The sequence below is a fragment of the Alligator sinensis genome, unplaced genomic scaffold, assembly GCF_000455745.1.
Source record: "Alligator sinensis unplaced genomic scaffold, ASM45574v1 scaffold232_1, whole genome shotgun sequence".
Lineage (NCBI taxonomy): Eukaryota > Metazoa > Chordata > Crocodylia > Alligatoridae > Alligator > Alligator sinensis.
Window position 1 is genome coordinate 141514 of NW_005842517.1, and position 13998 is coordinate 155511.

General features: G+C 43.5%; 1 protein-coding gene across 1 annotated transcript in view; it reads right to left on the reverse strand.

The window, feature by feature from the left end:
- CPXM2 (carboxypeptidase X, M14 family member 2) overlaps nt 1-12109 on the reverse strand; it is a gene marked incomplete at its 3' end in the record, with an annotated part of 143062 nt that extends 130953 nt beyond the window's left edge. Inside the window, exon 1 of the mRNA XM_006031600.3 lies at nt 11644-12109. Within this exon, the coding sequence (XP_006031662.2) occupies nt 11644-11971 (328 nt within the window). The remainder of the gene's footprint in view (nt 1-11643) is intronic.
- Between the last annotated feature and the right edge of the window lie 1889 nt (nt 12110-13998).

Below are 13998 nucleotides of genomic sequence, written 5' to 3' on the forward strand. Positions count from 1 at the left end.
TCCCTAGATAGCAGAACTATAAAAATACAGGGTTAAGAAATCATAAGTTTCTCCTTTACAAGGAAATCAAAAATGTTTTTCTCTTTGTAGTGACAGAATTCAGAATTGAATGTACTGGGCTGACAATTTATTTCACAGCGGTTCTCATCATGAAACATTTAAGGGCCCATCTCATGACTTCAGTCAAGCTAGATCAGAAATTAAAAGGGATAAGAATCTTTATCTGCAATGATATGACTTCTTCCAACATAATTACCAATCTTCTGGCTCAAGGAAAGAATGCCCTCAAACTTAGTGATCACGAGATCACCATTGCCATATACCAGTATTATATAGCATCTTCCACATGTATCTCTTCTCATTCTGATGTATATAGCTGTCAATGGCCAGCATGATATATTTAGATGTGTATATACAGAGGTAATTTATAAAGCTATAAAGCAGGTGGCATGTCTATATACATATGCTGACCATGACTATCCATAAAAGAACATGCATACACCCGTCCCTCATGAAGAAAATAAAGTTGTAAATACTGAACAAAGCTTTAAGTGCACCCCCTTCTCATTTTTATATGCATACACCCACACACAAGCAAGCCATTTTATTAAACATTGACACTATCTTTGTAATACTCCAGGCTGCCCATCCAATCTACTTACGGAGTAAATAAACTTGACATTGTGTCACTTCTACAACTAATTTTTTTTTCTACCCTGGTTCTGAACTGTTCTTTCTTTCCTTCTGTCAGTGCTGGGAAAAATACTCAGAAGAGTTTTCTGAGTGTATTCAATTAAAATTAAAATAAACTCATGTCAGCCATGCCTAGACTCTTTGGGTGTGCTTTCCACAAACATCCAGAGAATTAATGTTAAACTCTTATGTCTACAAATATACATGGAAAATTTGTTGCATGTGGTAAGAAGTACTACTTGACACAAGCATGACAATTCTCCCCAAATCCTACAGCAGATCCTTTGCAAAAGGGCATTTGCTTGAGCCAAATATCTGATTCATCCTTTGCATCCAGCACATACACAAGCAGCTGCTTATTATTAAATTAAAATCAGCACACAGACAATTTGTTTTACCTTAGCCTAATTCTTAGGAGGTAACAATGCATAAGGCAAGAAAAAGAAGGCTTTCTAAAGTCAACTGATTGCTTCTTTTCTCTTGCTCCCTCCTACTGCATTGCTACATCTCCTTGAGACATTCAAAGCTGACATGGCCTCTGGAAGTCCTCCTTCTAAGACAAATCTGGTAAAACTTAGACAATGGGTTATTGAATATTCCCATTGAAGAGGTCACCATCAGCACAATGAATATAAACATTCTGGAGGGGATAGAGTACATTCAAATAATTTACTTTTCATTCCATCCAGGAAGAGCACACACCAACTGCTGCAGCTTCCTGAGCCTGACGAAGGGTTTTTGAACCCGAAAGCTTGCTTAATAACTATTCTCCAACCATTTGGGTTGGTCTAATAAAAGACATCAAATTCACCCAAGGAACCTTGTCTTCAAATAATTAGTATATTGATCCAAACCATAATTTACTCCCTTTTGATTACAGAAGCAGATTCAGGCTTCTATAATGAAATCTTGATTTTTTTTTTAAAGGCCTTCAACTCAGTTTGGATCCAGCTGCTGTGGAATTACTATGGAAAATGGTTTCCTCCAGCAAAATCAAAAATGTTTATTGAAAAGGTTTTTTCTAATGTTCCATTATTCATTAGGGTTGTTTGCCTAGAAGAATACTGAGTAGCCAGTCCAAATGGCTTGAATAGAATTAAGTACATTATCCCTCTATGCGGTATTTGCCCATTCTTCAGCCTTTTTCAGTAAGCAGGATAGCATTCTTTGAAAGATCGGTACTTAAAAGGACCTTTTGTGTTATGCTTTATTATTTAGTGGATTTCTAGAGTTGCCAATGAGGTGATAGCAGCTGCTAAGTAAAAGAAAACTCAATACAAACCACATGTTTATGTCTTTGCATATAGCTCTGGGCAATGAGGCCCTGATCCAGATCCTATTAAAATCAGTGGGAGAACTTCTAAGAAACAACTAGGGTAAACGAGTGGGTCCCTACTGTGCAATACAAAATAAAACTTCCGCAAGAAGTTGAAAGTTACCACACACTCCACAGGACCGAGTGCTTCACATCCTTTTGGCTTTCACCAACTCTGCCATGCAGGAAGAAGAGCCACATGCTAATGCAACTGTAAAATGTTGCTGCAAAGCCAAGTGTAATGGCTTCTTTGCTTTTATCTCACCCGTTTTTGCATTCTTCATCCAAAGACACTGTTTCTTCCTACAAACATGAACTGCTCATCTTTGCCTTTAAGCCCCTCTTGGTCTGTTCCCCCTCTTGCCATTCTCTGTCTGAGACTACTGATATGTCAGCTTCTGTCTCAACCCTACCAATGATTGCAGCCTTCATAATGTCACAACCCAAGGGTATGATTTTTGCTTGTCTGTGCTTCGGCACTGCTAAATTATTTCCCGCCACTAAGAGCTTTCTTTGCAGGGTGCATTTCTAGGTTGCAAAAGAGAAATGCACGGTGCAAGGAGTTCCCGCCATTCGCATGCAAATTTATGTCCCACTATTGGCCAGTTCTAAATTATTCCCACGTGGCGGCTAGTGATTGGCTTGCTAGCCGTATAAGAGGCTTGAGTGGTTTCCGCCCGAGTTGGAGAACTCCAAGGAGAACCACGTAAGGGAGGACTCCACAACCATCTGGAGGAGGAGAACTTCACATCTCGTGAAGATCTCTAAGCGCTGTGGAGCCTAACGGACCCAGCGCGTATCTCAAGAAGGCTACAGGGGTCTGATCAACCTCTGGCCTCTCCCCGTCACCAAACGATCCCTCGACGAACCCCTTCCCCGCGCGCAAGTTCCACGGAGCCTAGCAAACTTCGTGTGAGTGTATTCAGAGCTCTCTGCTTCGAGTTATTTTCTTCGGTTGACATGATGGGCTTGCGGTTTAGAGCCTTCAACCAGATTGGGCTAGAGGTTCACGTGGAAGGAACTCTTGTCCGCCTCTCTTCTTTTCTGTCTGTAACCGCAACTCAAGCAAGTTTTCCTGCCTGCACCGCGACCATCTTCGGTGTAAGTAAAATAATCTTAAATCAACCGCTAAGCGTCCGTACCTAATTCTGGTCCGCCGGCCTGCATTCCCCGACCCGGTGTGTCCGGGCTGCTGGCCACAGCCCGCTGCGCGCCCCCGAGGGCCTTGGACCGCTCCCGGCCCATACACATAACTCATTTGTTACATTTTTAAGCTAGTATTTTTGTGTTTTCTTCCTTGCTCATGGCTAAGAGAAACTCCCCATAAATGTCTAAACTCACTGGCATCCTTCAAATAACTCCTAAAACTTTCCTTTGCTATGACACCTGCAAAAGCTTGACAGCAGTTGCTGAGCCAATAATAATGCCTGGCATGCTGACTGAGAAAATCTCATTGTTTTCTTGCCGTTCCTTTGTCAGCCATTGATTGTCTCTCATTTTATACTCCCACTGTATAGTGCCTAGTACAATGAGGCCCTGCTTCATAAATGGGGCTCAAAAAGAAATGAGAGACCAACAAAAACACACATATATTAAAGGAGGCCATTATTGCACATGTAGTATCATGGTCTTATTTACAAAACAATAGTTTTGAGGAAAAGTAAGCACACTAGGGCACAGGTAGACTCGATATACTTCTCTTCTAGTAAGTTTCAGGAAATATACAAGTGGTCAGATGAGAAAAGCATGCAACTGGCAATCATGAACGTAGGGACAAATATGCCCTTTTGGTTTGTCCCAGAGCTCAGGCACCAATAAATAAGTGAAATAAGAAATAGCTGTGTGTTGGAAACTATCCTGAGAACTGGCATGCAGATGAGCATGGCAAGCTGCCTGCTTTACTTTCCAAGTGCAGTTGGAATTACTTTATAGCCAGAACAGGAACTGCAGGAATGGTATGTGTTTTATAAAACTGGCCCAAGCTTCAGAGTTTAGAGCCTGATCTGAATTTTGTAACATCAAGGCTTTATTTTCACCCATAAGTGAGAGCAGGGCAATTATGACACTTGTTTACACTTCAGTGAAGCTTGGATGTGCATAGCTCCAGAATTTTGTTTCATACCCATCACTCCAGCACTACGTCCAGAAACTGATCTCTCTCTCTCTCCCTTTCTCTTTCTCTCCCTCACACACACGCACACACACCCTCCCTTTCTGCTGAAGCTAACAAGAGTGGAGGACATGCCACACCTTGCAGAGGACATTTGGCCTTTCAAGATCTGACACACTGGATGTGCCACCATAACACTCTAGGACAGGGCTGCCCAATTTTTAAGCAGTCAGGATGGCATTCTCCCCAGGCCACACACACAGTAGGGACACCCCCCCTCCCTAGTGCTGCAGTGCACTTGCATATGTGCCACCCCTTCCATCACCATTGCAGTGTGTACCCAAATGGCCCCAGCCTCATACTGAGCTCTCTGTCCTACACTGTGCCGTGGGTCAGGTGCCAAATACAGAAGCCAAAAGAGGGAGTTGGAGTCAAGAGATACAGCCAGAGAAATAGGAGAAATAGCAGCTTGGCAGGAGCCCGGGGTGGGGGGGCGGGTAGGGCACAATTTAACCCCAAACAGGCTGCCAGTCAGACTGCCCTGTTCCAGGACAGGGAAACCCTTTAACTGGTTTTGTCTACGCTCACTCATTTGTTCTTCAATGTTGTGCCAGCACCACTTAAGAAAATCGTCACCTTTTCCATTACACCATGAATTTGACTAAGTCACAGGATTAAAGTTGGTGATAGATGACATTTGAGAAAGCTCAAATGTAATGTCAGACAAAAGACAAGGTACTTTAAAATAACACCATATCGCTACAATATTTTCCTTCCAAATTCTTCCAGTGGGAATGCTGAAAAACAATGAAAATATGAGAGAGTGGATATTTATAGTTTTAATAGCTAAACACTTCAAAACTGTGATCTGTACTGCAGATGGTCACTGAGAGGGTGTACATTAACGTCCATTAAGACCCTGAGCAAAAGCCCATTGAAGTCAAGTGGGATTTGGATCAAATCCTAAATCAGCAAGAATGGGATTAGAAAATGCAAATCCACACATGGAAAGCTCTGTCAAACCAAGCGTTTACCTTCCAAGGATGGCAATGTCCAGTTTCACTTATAAAAGTCATGGTGGCAGGGATAAGAGTGGCATGATCCTGTTACATTGTTACATATGTACAGGGCTTAAAAATATTGGTTTAAAAAATAAAATGCAACAGTAAATGCCAATAAATCTGTCCTTATATTAGCACTTCACATTTTGAACAGTGCAATTCACACCATCTACAGCAATTAGCTTAAATTAATCAAGTGCATGTCACATGTAATTTGCTATAGTTTTCAGAGTGTTATGATTTTAGCTTAGCTTTGATGCAAAGCTAGCACTGATCAGTACCAGCTGCTCAGCCAAGGGGCAGATCACACGGTCTTGTTCCTCTGCGTTTCTTCATTCCAGCTCAGATACAGTCCATTGTTTGCCACAACACCTAATTAATCCAACATGCCCCACTTAGAGTGAGCTTCCCAAAATGTGGCATTTTATATTTGCTGTATGTCTGTCAAATTCATCTATATAAAATATATATTGCATACATGCAGGATTATATATCACTAAAGGGTATGCATAGTTATACTACCCCCATCCATATTTACACTGCTGGATTCATCATTGTTAATTATTTTTCGCTGTTTAGCACTAATCATGTGGTCACTTTTATGCATCCTTTTATATTGCCAAGTTTTCAAAAACTGTTTTTATGGCCAAGTTTTCAAAACTGTGTGTTTGTATGAGATCTTATTTAGGCAACTATATAAGAGGCTTGATTTTCTGAGCTTATGAAAACCAACAATTTTACTGACTTTTTAATAACACTAATCACACTAACACTGTGCTTGGTAGAGTTAGCAATTTAGTCTGCATAACTGCAAGATCCCTCTACAATCCAATGCCTAGTTATTCTGCGGCAAGAACTATGAGTGCTGTCTATACTTAACGTTGTCTGATATTTCTCACTATGAAACCCCTGCTTTCAATTGCTTACAGCTTTTGCAAATGTTAACCATTTAGACTGAATTTCTCCATACTGAGGAGTCTACCTCAGGGTATATTATGGATAAATGTGACAGTAAAATACTAAAATGTTTTGGTTGTTGGTAAGGACATATATATCTTTAAAAACACTCTTGCATTGAGAAGTTCTAGTGCCTCAATACTTTGAAGCAAGGATTTGCAATTTGGTAGGGGGATCACCCTAGTGTTGGATAGGTCTTTTGCTGACTCCATGAAAAACACCTATGTTTGGCCAAGTTATAATCCTTTGAAATATTTTTGATTACACCTGTTCTGTTAGGACTTGTTAGAGTCTGGCAGCTGAAATCTCAACATTGAGTATATTCCAACCTAGAGTGAAAGGGCAGAGCAGGATTTGAAACTACTGCTTCTGACTACTCTGGGTTGCATGGCACCAGTCATTAGCACTAAGAAAATTGTGCAGTTCCGGACTTACAGGGCTGCAGCCCAGGTAGTGAAAGAAAAGGAGAAGGACCTCACTTCAGTGAAGTACAGAGGGTGCATCTACACCTGCACTTTACTGCAGAGTTAACTAATTAGGTTCCGCAATAAAGCGTCACAGTCTACATATGCACTGGTATTAGGGTGCAGTAAATTAACTAACTCTGCCATAGGATAGTACTGTCTGGCACAGTACTATCTTAGAGTGGAGTAGCTGCATGCACTTAAGTACACATGCAGACTGTGACAGGGGCTGCAAAGTAGGGGCTGCCTGTCGCCTAGCCCTGCACTGTAGCACCCTCATGCCCCATCCAGTCCAATGCTACCACCCAGAGCCCACAGCTATATCCCTGAGGCCCGTGCCAGCCCGAAGCTGCTCCACCCAACTCAAATTGCTGTGGTACTGAGCACACATGTAAATGCTGCACTCAGGAGCAGGTTTTTCCAGCACAAACTGCACCAGAGTTTATCACTCCAACTTAATTGCACATGTAGATGCAGCCAGAGAGAACATAGTTAGACATAGGAGTGTGGCTCCATTTCCCAGTAGCAGGCTCAGGCTCAGGCATATGTAATAGAGTAGCACTGGGAACTCCCAGTGCTCCTCTAGCAGAAGCTATATTACAGTTTTCCACTTTTAACCCATGCAAAGTAGGAATGAGTAGACAGGGTGTGTTTTCATGGTGGTACTTCCTAGCTCTGTCTAACATTGCAACATGGAGGCTGGTTGGGGAACACTAGGACTGGGAATCCATGAAAAAAGGACTAGAGATCAAAATTAAACAAAAGCCTGGGGAGGAAGGGAGACTGGAACTGGTTAAGCAGGGATTGGTGCAAGGAGTAGCATGGAACTGAGACTAAGGTAGAAATGTCATAAGTGAGAAACAAAGCCAAGTGAAATCTGGTATTTGGCCATTGAACCAAGAGGTGGAGACTGGAAATGACTAGTCAAGGAGATAGCACCTGAGATAGAGATGCCAAGGAGTGAACACAGGGGTGGAGACTAGGACTGGAACAAGACATAGGAACAAATGAATAGGGGGACACTGGAATGAGTAACTGGGGTAGGATGACAGGCACAGGGAGGACAGGACACAGGTGCCATGATTTCCAAATACCAACCTTCCTTTGTTATCAGCTAGTATCTTTGAATCCAACTGGCAAAAACCCCACTCTAATGCTGGTTCACACAGAGAATGACAATTAGGGCTGTGCAAAATTTCACTGAGTGTTTTGTTTTGAAGCTGTTTTGATGCATTTCGAGCTTGAAACAGTGAAATTGAAACAAAACAAAAACCATTGAAACAGCTTCAAAATTAAATGAAGGCATTTGAAACATTTTGAAAGTTTCAAAATGTTTCGAATTTCAAAGCAGCCAGGTGGTGGGAGGCAGAGGAGAGCCAGGGCTGCCCTCGGAGCAGCTCGAAGCCCCGTGTAGCACGGCTCCGCGGGGAGTGCTGCCCTGGCTCTCCCTGCCTTCTGTCGCCAGGCTCAGCTCCAATTGGAGCACAGCGCCGGCTCTGCCCACCTCCTGCCGTTGCACTCTGATTGGCTCCACCAGTCCCATGAAGCTCAGCCCGGTGGCAGCAGGTGGGCAGAGCCAGTGCTGTGCTCCACCTCCCACCACCGGGCTGAGTTCCATGGGGCTGTGAGCCACTCGGAGCTGAGCCCAGTGGCGGGAGTCTGGCAGAGCCCCATAGTCCTCCAGGGAGTGCTGGCAGGCCCCTGATCTGCCTGCCGGATAACAGGAGGCTGCTGGTACTGGCTCAAACTGGGGCTGGGCAAAGCCCACATCCAGCACCAGGAAGACTGATGCTGCCGCTGGCTCCAGTTGGCAGCAGCCTCCTGTCATCTGGCAGGCAGAACATGGGCTCACCCGCACCCCTGGGAGGGCTGCAGGGGCTGTGCCGGACTCCTCCCGGGTCTGCGGGCCCCCAATCTTCCTGCCAGATCACAGGAGGCTAGTTCTGCCACCTGGGGCCAGCGGCAGCACCAATCTTCCCGGCACTGGGTGTGGGCTATGCCCAGCACCAGTCCCAGGCAGCAGCAGAAGCCTCCTGTTATTCAGCAGGCAGATCGGGGTCCTGCACCCCTGGGAGGAGTCCAGCAGAGTCCTGCAGTCCTTGCATGGGTGCAGGCCCCTGGATCTGCCTGCTGGATGACAGGAGGCCTCCACTGCCATTAAGTAACAGGAGATTTTCTTGTCAACATCTTGAGGTACAGTTTCCCAGAAACCTATGCACCTATCTCTTTGAAACTTGGCAGGCTTCATGCCCTCAGAAGGGGCTACCATCCCTGCATGTTTCATCTGAATTAGGCAAAAAATGACAAAGCTATAGGCAGTTTCATACTTCCCTATTATAGCCTATGGGCAAAACGTCGAAAGTGTCAAAACAGCGAAACAGTTTTGACGAAACAAAATGGAACAGAGCTTTCAAAACTAAATGAAATTCAAAATGAAACACTGGTCCATCAAAACATCAAAATGGAAGTCAAAGTGGAACGGTGCTGTTTTGCACAGCCTTAATGACAATCTCATATTGCTTGGAGTTACACTCAGCTCAAATGGGAGAGGTTTTGACAGTAGATCAAAAAGCTCCAATGGTGATGGACCTTAATAGGTGCGAATAGGATTAAAAGGTGCTAATAGGATGCTATATAATAGAATTTCTCTTAGTTTTTTAAAACTAGGAAAGTACAGGAAAAAACCCACCTATTTTAAAAACTATTATTACCATAATTTTGAAAAAAACACATACTCAGATTTGGGAGCTGTCACGACTCTGGGTTGTCAGTAAGACCTTAAGTAGGCCATTTTCTGTGCATACATTGTAACACAGCCTTTCATTACGTACTATTTTTCCATAGCCCCCTTATCTCATTCAGTACCCAGGGTACCCCTGATTTGAGGAGGAATCCAGGCTGTGTAGAAAAGAATGGTGTCTCCAGAATTCCTGTCTCATTTGTTACAGACTTTGGAAGGTATTTTGTGCATATAGCAAGGAAATGTGGAAAGAGAAAGGGCAGTCTCATAGATGAGACAGGTGAATGCTGCCTTGGAGAGTCACTATGCTATCCCTGCCTCTAATCCTATGGCATGCAAAACTCTCCAAAGTTTGCTTGCAACTGTGCTGCCATGTAAGTCAGGGAGGGCCAGTAGGAAGCTTGAAGTCATTAGAGAGTTACAGAGCATCTGATGGGATGGCTTAGAGCAGTGGCTCTCAACCTATTTGCCATAGTGGGACATGCTTGCAGCTTAATGTGTTATGTGGGCTGCACCCACGCAACTTACTTCCTGTGTATCCATTTAAAAAATGTTTTAACAGGATGTCACAAGGGCTACAGCAGTGTGTTGACTGGGCCTCATGCAGCCCAGGGACCATGGTTTGAGAACCACCATAGAGCAGGACAGACACCTGAGCTCTAACCGAATCTTAGATGGTCTATCGATTTAATGCAATGGACCTCCAATTATTTCCTTGGCACAACAAACTTCAGCAAGAGAAGACTACCAAGTAAACTCTACCACTGCCAACACACTTAGTTTCTAGTTACCTTTGTGGCTCACAGGCAACAATATATCCCTATGACTTGTATGGATGCAGGGCTTCTATCGCCTTTATTGGAGCTGATGTCCGGAGAGGTACAAATTAAACCCTGTATGCAGATAGGGGGCTCCATAAATGTTAGCAATACCAAATATGACAAGCGAGAACCTGAAGATAGCTTTAAAACTGCATGCACTTCCCAGCTAACACTAAGAAGTTCATGATGGAAATGCCTCTATCAGGGCTGAATCCTTTTAAACTGCTATCTAGCTCCTGGTGTCCTATGGTACCCAGCTTTTGGGAGTCTTCTGCCATTACTGTCCTCATAAAAGGCATATATTTGTCACTAGTGTTCTCTGCCCTGCTCTCATTGCAGCAATGGTAGTGTTGGAGCAATTTCTTAGTTTAAGAAAACCCAATGTTCACTTGATAAAAAAAATAATTGCTTTAATAAGTCTTAACTGTCAATCAGAATTTCAAAATTTAATATCTATGATGCTTCTATGAAAATCTTAACTCTGAAATATGCTGTGTCCTGACTGCTTATGTGTTTTATTTGCAACTTTTGTATTTTATCCTGCATCTTTTAATGTTACAAAATTATTTTTCCAGCCAAAAGAATTTGGGTCAGAGGCCTGCAGGATTTCTCTTTAAATTTAGAAAATGGTAGCTTATTGCATGATAAACTATGATAGTGCATGATATTCATTATCCCAAAAAGCAATAAAGTAAGCACAGCACAATTAGGATATGCCCACAGAACAGGTTACTACTCCATGGAGGCACAACTGTGCCTAATAGAAACCTCTGTACAGTGTTTACTGACCACAGTTTTGCCAATAATAGTGATTTGCTGGTTTTCCAATTGCTTTTCAGCAAAAGAAATTAAGTGTTGTCAGTGAGGTGAAGCCTGCCTGCTTTTGCCTGGGTTTTGTTTTTGCTTTATTTATTTGACAAGTACTTCCTAATAACTGGGGGGGAAAAAGCTTCTTTTAGGAGTTGGTATCTCTTACAGAAAAGCTGTTTACATATCATTCTTGAGAAGACTTTAAAGTGAAATCCAAGTGTAATTCATATCTTCAAATGTGAAACTAACTCAGGAACACCACTGAGATTAAAACAGAGAGGGATAAAAAGGAGACACCATCAGACAATCAGGTTCAACCGTACAGTCAGTCTCTGTTTGATTGTAAAACTGGAGTTTTAACAACCAGACAAATGTCAAATATTATTAAGAAGGAAAAGCCCATGGACTGCCTCAATTAACAAATGGCAGAGCTTTTGAAATCCCCCTACTTGATGGGGGGGGGGGGGGGGTGTTATTAGTTTGTGTGATTTCCCAAATGCTGCAAAACTTGGTGTAAAAAAAATTAATATGTGGGTTCATCATCATCACCTGCATATTCATTATTACTACAACTTCTACCATTACTAAGAACTACTTAATTCTAAAAGTCAAAGTCAGCATGAGATTCAGCAGAGATCTCAAAGTTTGGAGGAGGAAGAGGTGGAAAGTTACCTGGTGGAGTTTCAAGAATGGATTTTTCTTTTTTGTTGGCTTTCTTCAGTTTTAACTCTTTCCTGCCTGGTCTGAGCCTTGGGGGCTTCTCTGTCTCTGCAGCAGGGACTGATTCTTCCTCTTCAGGTTGCTCGGTGAAAGGGGAATATTCCTCAGTGGGTTCCGGAAAAGAATAATAATGATCTCTGTTAATAATCTCCTGCAAGTAATAATCCTGATCCTCCATAGGTAGAGCCTGGGACAAATCTCCAAGCAGTGCCAGCCCAAAGGCACAGAGCGCAAGACAGAGCTGAGAAAAACATGAGCTTTTCTTGCTAAGGGAAATCATTTTTTTTTTGCACCAAGATCCTCTGTGAGTCCCAGATCCTTATTCAGCAGATAGGAAAAACAGAAACTTTGGCAGCTGGTGAATCCCAAGATTTGAAGAGGGAAAATTGCCCTGTCTATGATAAGTGCTTCTGCTTTGGACTAGTTTGCAAAAGTTACAAGTAGTGCAGTGGGAGTGAAGGCTGAGGAGGGAGGGAGGCAGGAGCTGGAGATGCATGTGATCATAGGGCTCACAAACCAGACACATGTACAAACACACATAGGGAAGAGAGAGAGCTCTGCTCTGCCGGCTTTTGGCAGGTGTGACTTTCCAGAGCACTCTTGCTTGCTTGCTTGCTTACATTCTTTCCTGCAAAAAGCAGAGTTACAAGATACTATTTCAGCTAACTCTCTGGGCTTTCAAGTCACAAAGATTCCAGTGCTCGTGCACAGTTGATCCTGGGCTGCATTTATTTTAAAAAAATATCAACAATCCTTCAAATCCAAGTTGATGCATAAATATATCTCACCTTAATTAGGGGGGGAGGGGGGTATGTTTGTGCACACACGCACATGTAGATCAAAGAAAGCTGCCTATTTCTGTGTTTTTATAGTAAAGTTCACTAAGTCTGTGTACATCTTTATTGTCTCTGTGTGTCTGTATATACAAATAGTATTTTATATCTTTTCTCTTATTTTTCTTTTTATTTCATATACATTTATTTCCTCTCTCTAGATCTATAGCAAGCTCATCCATCTTTCATTCTTCCAGTGAATGTGGAGATAGACTATAGGAGGTGCCTGTTTTACAGATGTGCTACAATTAAAGACAATAGGTGAAGCACCTTTGAAAACCAGAGCATATATGTCTCCTCAGAAGTCATTTCCCCTGTGTGACAGGGCAGAAGTCATGCCCTGTCCCGAAGCACAAAAAGGCAAGGGAGCTGCAGATGGGGAGTGCTTCGTATGCACGTTGAGAACCCTAGTAAGGCATGGGAGACCAGGATGTGGCTCTAATTGATTTTTGCTGAGCGCTGCAGGAGCAAGAGTAGACAGAGGAGAAACCACCAGATAGGCCCTGACCCAGAAGTTAAAGCACTGGAGCCAGGTGAGAGGTTTGCCCCAGAGAGGGGAGACCCTTGAGAGCAGGACCTCATGCAGCTGCATGGAGGTGTAGCAACTACCCAACCCCAGCTGGGGGTCCGCAGAGCCAGCAGAAGAGGATCTGCAGCAACAAAACTTGTCTGAATGAAGATCCAGTGTAAGAACATCACATCGGAGGTTTGTAAGACGTTAATCCAGTGAGTGAAGCATGCTGGGTCCATAGCCTAGAGGAAAGAAGAGAGAGGCCAGCTGGGGAGAGCTGCCCTGTGAAGGGAGGGGCGGTTCGCCTCTGCAATGGGCACAGAACTCAGAGCCAGCCAGGGGACTGAGTAGGCTGGCTATGCTGCCCAGTTGGGACCCTTGATTAAGGACAGAGCTGAACTGAAGCTCTGGTGCTATTCTGAACATAGGTCAAAGGGCGGGGGTGGGGGAGATAATCATGATTTGGAGGCATTCCAACAACTCTGTGAATGCACTAAGAACAGACTAAAATTCAGAAATTACACCCCTAAACATCTGATGTGGTAAGGGCAAGGTATGGAGATGGAGGAGCCCTGCGAAGATGCTGGGCAGCCGGAGGAATTGTATTAAGAAACAGCAGTTTGCCTCCCAGTATTAACTTTTACCTTTGGATTTGCCTTAACATCAAAGGCAGGGCGGGTGAGAAACAAAGAGCATAAGCAGTAGACCTGTGTGAAGTGGCTAGTATTCACTTTGGATTCGGATTCAGTCGATTCAGGAGACAATGATTTGATTTGGGGATTCGAATTACTGTCCCGAATCGATTTAGCCAAATCTGATTCAAAGATTTGGCCACCGCCAAATTGGCCAAATCTCCAAATCAGCTCCATCCCCGACCCACTCTCAATGGCTGCCCCACCCACTCTCCCCGTTCCTGGCTCTTTAAAAAAAAAAAAAAAAAAAAAACCCCCACACCCGGGCGGG